The following is a 10,845-nucleotide window of genomic DNA, read 5'->3' on the forward strand; positions in this document are numbered from 1 at the left end:
AGCTCAGTGGCTGATGGAAATACTAAATGGATTCAAGCTAATTTTCATCCATGATGTTCTTGTTGGGATCAAAACATGCAAACCAATCCAGGCTTACCTGATCCAGGTGCTGCTTGGTGTAATATCGGTGCATGATGGGGATGACTGGTAGGTGATTTTAGTGTTGCCATGGCAACTACCGTCTGGGAGGACAGCACATACTTTGACCACGCCTTTACTATTTGCCCCGGGAATGTGGAAGGTGAGTCTCACACCAGTGTTGTTCCACACAGGAGATCTGATCAGAGAACAGAGAGAGCAGTTGCAGCTGAGATCAATATTTACCTTATGTAAGGGAACTAAATAAATCACAACAACCATTCAATACAAGAAATATGCAAATAACCAGAGCATAATTATGTTGAGGCATATTTTCATCGCTCTCCTCAACCTTTTTATACCTCTTCTCCACCTAAAACTCCAAACTCACTTTAACCTTCTTTGTGTTTGTAACACAACCCTTACCCAGAAGCTCAGGCATTGCTAATTCCAATTAAAACTGCTTTTGTACTCATGGTGAAGACTTCGTTATAAAAGATTGATAAAATGGAGAATGCCTTTAACATAGCAAACAGCAAAACATTTGTGTTTCAAAACTTAAATTCTGAGCATACAACAAAGTAAAACAATTATGATATTTTTGAAAACTGTTTAGTTCATGGCAAAATGTACTTCTGTTCCAGTGCTGATGATTGCAATGTGTGAGAATGGGACAGAGAATGGGTTTTCTGTAACACCAAATGAATCCAGATTTGCTAGCACGTGTGAACCCCAACATAAGCCTCATTTTTCTTAAAACCTTAAAGAATACGTTTGTGGAGCAAAACAATATTTTACATCAACATAAATCCTGTTCTTAGCTGTAGGAGGGATCAGTGCACATTATAGCATGGACTGGAAAGTACTTGATAATTATCCAATGAATTGTCAATGCTGTCAGATTGTCGAGCATATCAAGGTGTAATATACCACTCATATTACCACTGGTGAACTGACTCACTCTTGTTGAGTGCACTGAATCCTCACTCTGATCACGTCCCTGAGGTTAGAACCCGACAACACGGCGTGGTTCCTGCCGTGGAAAGACACATTGCTGGGTGTGATGGAGGAGATCTCTGGTGTCTGACAGTGAAACACACACAAAGATAAATCAGGTTTATTACATTCCTTTATGCTGATTCTTTACTGAATGTGAATTAGGGTATTATGAGAGTAATAATGTGTATGATATAACTGAGGGTCAAACTCACTGAAAAGTTCATCATTGACTCCATTTGTTGGCAAACACTGTCCTGCAAGAGCAAGTGAGGGGAGAATTAGGCAGGGTGACACTCACTTTAAAGATACTGTCAACAGTGAATTTAGCACCCAGCTAATGTTAGCTGGGCTAAATAACTAAGTAGCAGCTTGCTTCCAGTAACTATAATGTCTTATTTGCATTTTTGTTAGAGCTTCTCATTCAAATTAAACCAAATCTGACATTTTGTTTTGATGATCAGTTAAATCAGGCTGGGTTAGACCTAAAATAGGGTTATTTCCTAACTAGTTAATCTGTTTTGACAATTTTGAAAACAGTGGTTTAAAAACACTTGGAGGAGACTATATTAGAAAAAAAACATGCATTATTACATTCCCCACTCCTTGGTTTGCCCAGGTACAGCCGTTTCTGCTCCAGCCACATCCAGCCCTGACACACTCTCCACACCTGAGAGAAAACCAATGCTGTTAGCTGAATATGAATCACCAGGACTTGACACAACACGTAGACCCTAAGATAGCAATGCTGTATGCATCACTGAGACACGCCTCTGCCTCTCTCCTTCAAATGTTCTTTGCTTGTTCAATTTTGGTATCTTCTATGAATCAATAATCTTTCTACATATATTTTGACATGTTGGCAGTGGACTTACAGGACATAAGCTGGCCGTCCCCTGATGTCAGGGCAGTCGGAGAGCTTCAGTTTTTCCATTAATATTGTTGTCCCAAGTATTAGACTAACAGTGACATGGCGGCCTGTTGAGGGAACATTATACAATAATTTTTAGACTCTTTGTTGTAGTTGTCAGCAGCAACATGCACATTTTTATGCAATGATTTGATATTTGTTGTGAGACGACAGCTTTGTTCACTTTTTATCTTATAGGAATCTTTTACAATTAATAATAATAATAATAACTTAAATGTATATAGCGCCTTTCAGGGGACCCAATTGTCATTAATCATGGTATTTAATTCACTGCATTAACATATTCATCAGAAGTCACTGACCTTCAGCAGGAAGTGAGCTATTTGAAAGAATGCAGGTGCATTGTGGGAACTTTGGAAAGGGGCTCTCCCTGCTACAAAGCTCACTGAAGTCACTTGAACTTGTAGAGAAATTACAGGAATATTTATCCAGCGCCTTCTGTCCCACAGTCAGGTGTGTGTGGATGTTTAGTGTGACCTGAGAGAGGAATGATGTGAGTGTAAAACCAATAACTGAAAGTCATACATGATTATTATTGTCATTATATTTAAATATTAATATAATCTCTACCTGGCCAGTGCTGTCCTTCATAACTTTGTAGGAAACAATTTTCTGTTGAGAATCATCAGGGATGGATAACCAGTCTGAATTTGGGCAGTCATCTTCAAATGTGCAACTATGCAAGAGAAAATGACATTTTAATAGAGAGTATGATACTTATGTTTGTTTGAAAGACTGGCGTGCAGGTGTTGTGTTCCTGACCTTATGGTAGACCCGCACCAGACACAGTGAGGATCCTGTGCAGACCAGCAGGCCCGCACATCTGTATATGTGCCGCACTTTGACACAGCTACACGCTTCATCTAGGACAAATCACAAACATAGCAATCTAACAACACTTTTTAAACACAAACAAATCTGAAAAGTATTTATAATCTCCAGTTCTCGCCTTACTGTACATGTAAAAGCACCTACCTGGTTTTCGAATGACATGTACACATGTTTAAGATCCACTGGATCCAGATGCATTTTGGGAAACACTCTGCGGTCGTAATCGTCCCTGTAGAGCACCCTGGGACAGGAGCTCTGAAAGTTCTGGTCCACAGAAAGCTGAGAACAGGAACGCAGCTTTGTCAGGTTTTTGACAGTGCCCTGCTGTTAATTATCAAAGTTATGGTTTACTGATTGGTTTAAAACTTTTTTTTTGCTTGCTGGAGTAAAGGAAATACTCTCAATGTAAATATATCATTTAAAACCATGGCATTCATGTTCAAAGAGCAACCAGATGTCAGCTTGTATGGCAACACCAGGGCAGAACAGGTAACTTGGACCAGTATAAGGACAAAAGGAATTTCTGATAGCACTATCTCAGTCAGAGGAGAATAACAGTATTAGTGACAACCTACATGGTATTTTTGATTTAATTCATAACATGTGACAAGTATGTTGGCTGCAAAAAAATTTCAACACATATTATAATTATGTTGTTTATTTTGTGAAGCATTGCAAGTGTTTGTATGAATAGTAGGGTTAGCACAGGTGTAATCAATGACATTAACTATGACCCTGTTCCATTGGCATACTGTCATAGACACACAGTCCTGCCTGAACTCTTGGATCCTCCAGTCAGAACTTCTATGGATGGACAGTCGGACTCTGCTAAAATAAAACCACCAGAAGGTAACTGTATCTTGAGGTGACTGAGGTCATGTCTTCAGCTGTTTTTTTATGTAGCAACAACTTTTGTCCACTGCTCTATTTCAAACTTGAACTGTATCACATCCTTACACATTGGGAGCTGTATACAACTTTTTAATACAATGGGTGTTTCTTCCACGGAATCATACTTCCTCAGCTTCTTCTCTCACAATGAAGGCAGCATTTATACTCAGTTCTACAGCTGTCACACCACAATTTCTTCAGAAAACTGTGTGGTGTTTCAGGAGAGAGAAAGATGCATTTCCTGGTGAGTCTGTGGTTTAGGCCTCTCTCACATGTCCAGCCACTTGCTAATAACCAAAACCATTTAGGTTGTTGAAGAAAACCTTAATCCATTATCCTTTTTGTTCTATTTGTGATGATGTGTTGTCCGCTGACACCACTAATATCTCACACCAATATAGACATTTCTCAATTTGGACGTTTGTCCTTATCTTCACATCATGTCACTTCCACTGTGTTGCTCTATTTTCCCATTTACCAATGCACAGGTTATGATTCTGCTATATTTTGGCTATGGAAATAACCTGACCACTCATCTATCAGCCCAGCCACACCTCATTTTCTCAATCTGTCTCAGTGTATACAGACAGCAGCCTTTAAGACAGACTCAGAGAGAATTTGGATTCAGCCCCCCTGTCACTAGGAGAACATATCTAGTTTAGGACCCAGGACAGTACGGATGTTCCTCTCAGATGATCTAGTGGTGGGAGAACCAATCCAGTTCCTAACATCACAAACTGTTTGCAAATTGTATTATTGGGTCTGCTCCATTAATCAACTTTAATTCATGTTTGATCACATCATCACATGTTTGACTACAATAGCCGATAAGAGAGATTCATGGCAGATGCTGTTGTTGCCATGCGGTGGTTAGCTGGCATGCTACTGTACTGACAAATATCTAAACTCACAGTTATCACTGAAGAATAGACCACCCACTTTGGCTGTCTCCACAACCATTTGTCTCATTCAGACCTGTTGAGCCTCCTGCTTTTCATTCACACCCCAAAGCATGACTACATCACTATGCTGGTCTCCATTTAGTTTACAATTGGTTTAGAGGTGATGCTTGCTCTCTCTGGTATGATAACACCCTGCATTGTGTGATGCAACACTTTTATCAACTCTTGGTTGCGTCTTTCAGGTAAGAGAAAGGATATCTGTTATGTTTCTCTTTATGTGTGGTGCATTCACATTTTAAAATCGCTTCAGGATCTTAACACTTTTGTGGCCTGGGTCGGATTTGTAGACCTATTCAGCCTGTTCTGACTGGCCGTCGCTTGAGAATTATTAAGTGACAAATACTGCAGTAAAATGGCCTTTAACTCTTTCTTCTGCAATTCGGCTGTGCCTCTGTTGAACTGATACAGGATATGGATATAAGATATTTAGAGGTAAAGGGCAGGAAGTGGGTTTGTTGTGGGGTCAATAAGTGGCTTTCTTCTCATTAGTTTGGTTAGTGGTTAATCCTGCTCCACTCAACCCTGTAAACAGCCATAGTGACATGTCAGTGAGCCTGCTGTCCCAACACAGGATGTGTTGCATCACATTTGATTTCATGATGAATAGGACAGGCGTTAAACAGTATTACACTGAGCGAGATGATGATTATGGCAAAATGCATAGTTTGTCCCATACAATGTCGGCTTCCATTTAGGTGTACACCACACATAAAATCACACAAAAGGAAAGACTGGTCATTTCTTCAACAAACTATCAGAGGTCTTTACCTCATGTGTTACATTTGTCATTGAGTCAATAAAAAAGCAATTATTCTCTCTCAGCTGCACGCTGAGAGAAACACCAAGGGGTTTTATTGAAACTCGTAAGAGTAAACTCAGCATGAAAGAGCCTATTGTGTCCAGGAGCGGGTTACAGCGGAGACTTATGTTTGAGTCTTTAATCCTGCGAGGGTGCACTTACGGTATAAAGGGTTTCTGTGGCATATCAAATTTAGTCTTGACTAAAACAAGAAATTGGAAATAATTTTTTATACGTCACTAAGAAGACTGAAATGTTAATTTACCAATGTCTTTTGCACTCAATCCCATCAAATAAATCACATTATGGTTCCAAAGTTCAAAAAATTCAAAGTTGTAATGGAAGCTTTTAAGAGCATATTACTTCTTTTGGAGCATCACCCTTCTAACTGTCATTAAAAAAACACTGTTGTTCAGGAAATATATATATATACATATAAAGATTTTTTGGTGACTTTATTAAGTTATTCCATAGACACTGGTTAGTTTAAGAGAGCATTACATTCATACTATCATCTGTGTTGTTGGAGTATTCTTGGCATTGATGGTTATCATTAGTTATACATACCTTCATGAGCTGACCATCTCCCGTGCCAATGAAGAAAACCATCCAGGCCTTGTGTCTCACTGCCAGCACAGAGGTCATGGACTTCTGCCTGAACAGCACCGCCTTCGGCTTCAATGTCTCTGCCTGAGAGACACAGACGCTCATCATCAAACCTGAGTCCAACAGGTGTTTACTGTTTCATGAAGACGAAAGCTTTAAATATGGACAATACTTGAAAAAGCTTATCATTACTTGAATCTCAGTTAAATGCATTGCTAGGTCACTAGGTGTAGTTATTTTTTATTTTAATAATTCATAATATCGCACTGTCAAGCTGCAGTGCTGGCATCTGTATATGATATATCATTTATTTGGGTACATATCCCATTCAACATTACTTTTATTTAAATGTCTACCAGGCCCAAACTGGTTTGGATTATAATTGGACAGAATTTAAGAAAATGTAATGTTGCAACAAGTAATGCACAAACAGAATGTGTTTACATTTAGATTTCCAATCAAATGCCACTATAGTTGCCACTGTTGTTCACCGCTATATGCATCTAATTAAGTATATACAATTATAAATAGGATGCTAACTAATGTGCTGATAATGAATTAGTACCTTTGTAGCTGATATAAGTGCAGTGACTGCAGTAATTCTTTTATGCAACATTTCTATAGGAGTCAACTCCACAAGAGCCTCGAAAATGTACAACTCACATTTCTTAAAACATTAAACCATAAAATGATCAGATCAGGACGCAATGTTTTTACTTTCCTCATATATGCTGTCCATATAATACATTTTCAAATGAATTTTAAATAATCATATTTTTGCATTAGGTTACATTGTGGTAATGCTTGAGATTAAGTATAAACTTTAATTATGTGCTTGGTATTACGTCTGACATTGTTATTTAATTAATTAATTAATTAGCTAATTGATTTGCCCTTTTCTTTAATTGAATATAAATACATTCATTATTGATATTATTGTTTTTATTATTATTATTATTATTATAATTAGTCGTCATATTCTAATGTTTTTCCCAGGGGAAACATATGTAACAGATGACTCGAAGGACCCACCGTCTTCTTTTTATTCACGGTGCACACACTGCAGAATTCCGGATCTGCATCGGCCGTCATGTTGAGATCCGGGCTGATGTCAAACAGCAGCAGCTCGGTGTTGGTCTTTCCTCCGTCCACACTGAACACGCCGCTCCAGAGCACCGGCGGCCCCCCCGGGATCACAGAGGAAGAGAGGAGTATTCCGCCTCTCCCTCCATCCGCGGAGAGGCTGAGGTTCGCGCCCCGCAGAGACTCCAGAGTCTGCTTCTTGGTCGCTTTGCCCTCGAGCCAAATGAGACGGACCGTGTTTCTTGAAGGCAAGTTGGAGAACAGATAAATGATGGAATTGATCTGAAACCCATCTACAAACTCCACACTGCCCTCACGTTTGATCACATGGGTATTGTGCTCGCCAACAGTAGAAAATATATATCCTCTCTGGATGTTATAGGTGTTATGAAGGTGCACGGCTTCTGATCCAGTGGGACAGCTGCTCCCTGTGGATTTCGTTTCGTCTTGCTGTAAGGCAGCCAGAATGTAAGCATTCTTTCCCTCCTCATTCACCAGGAAGCCGACAGACGCACTGTTGCGCAATGGAGACCCCACCTGGATGTGTTCCCTGTACAGAACATTTGAAATGTTCTTCAGGTCCAACACCTCGCAGTACCCGCACTCGAGAACACCACAGCTGACCAGAGTGTCATTCATAACAAACGGCAACAATATGTTCACGCTGAAAGTTGCATTCAATTCGTTTGTCACAGAACCCCGGTAAAACCGCGCATCGTTCTTCGTATGCCCACCTGTCAGGATACCTCTCAGGGTCAGTTTTTGAACCAAAGTCAGGTCGTGGTTTAGCTGGTACAGCTTCTCTTCCGCAGCGATGTAAACCATATTGGTGGCCACGGCGAAGTGGCGGATGTTTTTTTCAGTGGTGAAGCCTCCGTCCTCCTCAAGGCACCGACTCGGTTCTCCCCAGAGAGAATATAACAGAATAGGCAGCAGGATCATCTTGTTGCACGGTGCAGCAACACTCTCACACACAGTGGCAGAGGCTGTGCGTAAAAGCGCAATGCCTCTGTGGAAAAGAGAAGTGCTGAAAGTGGGAGGGAGCTAGTTCAGCGAAACCGAAAATTAAGACGTTTTAACTATTTCTGAGATATGATTTTGCAACCTTACAGCTGCAGTTGTCCCGCCATTTGTTACCATGTTATGTTTTAAAATAAAGTAAACTCTCCAGCGTGGGTCTACACACTACCCCTCCGTTTGCGCGTTCGCGCGGAGGGTCCGCCACTAAGTGCTGTTCCAAACCAACGAGTGTGGAGGGGAATGTGTTATTAAGCCCTCAAACAGCGAGCCTGCATCGGGGTGCTTCTCAATGTCGAGGACGCTTCCTTTATAGGACATGTCTTCCGAGTCAGGTCCTTCAGAAGCGAGGCAAGAATCCTTCCTAGCCTCGGAAAACGAAGAATGGTGGAACAGGCTAACAGGTGTGCGTCATATGCGAGGCCCCGCCTTAAATGGAGCGCGATTTCCGCTAAAGATTTTGAAACCGTTGTTAGGGTGACCAGGTCCCAACAAACCAAATGTGGGACAAGGAGTATGTTTGTGTGGGACAATGTGGGACACCCTCTCAACAGCACCCCGGAAAAAAAATCTCAATTTCTATTATTTTTCATTTGGTTTATTCAACAGCATCCAATAAACAATGACAGAAAGCGAAGTCAAAATGCAGTAACAATTTAGTATCTTGATAAAGAAAAGTAAACTAAGGCTAACCAAGGCAGCAGGCATTATTCACTTCAAGCAGGGCCGTATACATGGAGTCAACATTGGGGGGGACCAACAATTCAATAAAAATTGGAATACTAATTTCCTGCCATTCTAAAGGAAAATACATAAAAAAAACACATTGGATACTTTAAAACCTGTTAAACCCCATGCCCCTGCCCGTGGGGGCAAAGCACAACAATAGTCACGAAACTGTGTCTCAGGAATGGGTGTAGGAAGCATCCTCAGGACAATTTGACGGGGGGTGTGGGCGGGCGGGAGACCTAACCTCCTCTAGGGGGGTCCGGGGGCATGCTCCCCCGGGAAGATTTTTTTTTAAATGTTGAAGTTAAAAGCATCAATCTGGTGCACTTTGAGAGCAACATTAGGGACTAAATGTATGGATACATCTCATCAACACCCATGTGAAACAGAACTGAACAGATTTACTTTTTCTTTATGCATATTTTACAAATCACTCCCTTTTTAAACTGTAGTATGAGTTAGAATGATTTCATACCTGTTATTCTGTTATTCTCTTATTTTGTATAACTATAATGAACATATAAAGGTGTGCCTTGGAAACAGAGGCGCGGGAAGGTATTTTGAGTGGGGGTGCTGAGGTGCTGGACTCCAGTGAACACTATTACGGGCACTATAGAGCACGCACAAAAAAACTCCCCACACGCAAACACACAGTAAACCCGTGACTGTTACAATGAAGGCTCGATAATCAGCTCACGGCATATAGGCAGGGGTAAAGTGCTATTTTTTACGAGTGGGGAGTGGACCTCACCTCCTCTAGGGGGGTCCGGGGGGATGCTCCCCCGGGAAGATTTTTTTTAAATATTGAAGTTAAAAGCATCAATCTGGTGCACTTTGAGAGCAACATTAAGAGATCTATGGATACATCTCTCAACACCCAGATGAAACACAACTGTAAGCAGATGTTCTTTTTCTTTATGGATATCTTACAAATCACTCCCCTTTCAAACTGTATTCTTGTTTTACTGCCATATAGTATTTCATAACTGTTTTCCCTTTATTCTCTTATTTTTTTTATAACTATAATGATCATATGAAGGTGTGCCGCGGAAATAATCTTTTGAATAATTTTTGACCAAACCGTTTGAGACCCACTGAGATAACTTAGACTAAAGTTAACTATCTAAACACTCAGAGAGTCCTTTAGCTCACCTGAGCCTCTCAGTCTGAGAGGAGAGCTCTCCTCCAGCTTGTTGTGTAACAAACAGCTCCGTATGTCCGTTAGTGCAGCTAGCTAACCAGATGCTAACAACACGGTCCCTGCTGCTGGCACCGGTCCCTCTCTCTCTCCCCCTCTCTCACACACACTAAATGCGCTATTTCCGCACACACACAGAGCCGCGAGCTTGAATGACACAAGCACACTTTTATTTCGATGCAACTCTCTGATTGGTCTGGTGCCTTGCCTCTGTTGCATTCACTGAACACGGGAAATTACAGTCCTGCCGTCCTTTCTAGTGTCTTGATGAGGTTCACGTAAAGCACGGTTAATGTATTATATTATTGAGGTAGAATTGTCCGGGGCTACAGAAAAAACATTCGGGGCAGGCCAAAATATTATTTTACCAACAATGTGGAATTTATTGGCTACATATTACACAGATTATGCACAGCGGGAGCAGCAATAACCGTCAAATAATAATTCAGACAGGGGAGCTCCGCACCCCCTGCCTGCCGCTAGGGGGTGCTGCAGCGCCCTCAGCACCCCCCTTCCCGCGCCCATGCTTGGAAATACTTGTTTTGCATCAATCTTGATACAGGGTACTTATTATATGTTATAGTTTGGATTATAGTTTTACTATCCCATCATTCAAGGGTGGTTTTCACAATAAGTAATCGTTTATTTTTTGCACGGACACTATCATTTACATTTTATTACTATGTTCAATCTGAATTTACTTTAAAAACATCTATATTGATTC

At 40.8% G+C, this 10,845-nt stretch overlaps 1 protein-coding gene across 1 annotated transcript in view; it reads right to left on the reverse strand.

The window, feature by feature from the left end:
* plxnc1 (plexin C1) overlaps positions 1–8,656 on the reverse strand; it is a 30,909-nt gene extending 22,253 nt beyond the window's left edge. The window contains exons 1-11 of the mRNA XM_079655152.1: positions 7,127–8,656; positions 6,056–6,178; positions 2,981–3,115; positions 2,768–2,868; positions 2,576–2,681; positions 2,308–2,482; positions 1,950–2,052; positions 1,669–1,744; positions 1,290–1,331; positions 1,040–1,161; positions 98–277 (exon numbers count right to left, since the gene is read on the reverse strand). Coding sequence (XP_079511278.1) covers positions 98–277; positions 1,040–1,161; positions 1,290–1,331; positions 1,669–1,744; positions 1,950–2,052; positions 2,308–2,482; positions 2,576–2,681; positions 2,768–2,868; positions 2,981–3,115; positions 6,056–6,178; positions 7,127–8,119 — 2,156 coding nt within the window. The 5' untranslated portion in view covers positions 8,120–8,656. The remainder of the gene's footprint in view (positions 1–97; positions 278–1,039; positions 1,162–1,289; positions 1,332–1,668; positions 1,745–1,949; positions 2,053–2,307; positions 2,483–2,575; positions 2,682–2,767; positions 2,869–2,980; positions 3,116–6,055; positions 6,179–7,126) is intronic.
* Positions 8,657–10,845: the final 2,189 nt, after the last annotated feature.

This window comes from Notothenia rossii (assembly GCF_949606895.1).
Source record: "Notothenia rossii genome assembly, chromosome: 10".
NCBI lineage: Eukaryota > Metazoa > Chordata > Actinopteri > Perciformes > Nototheniidae > Notothenia > Notothenia rossii.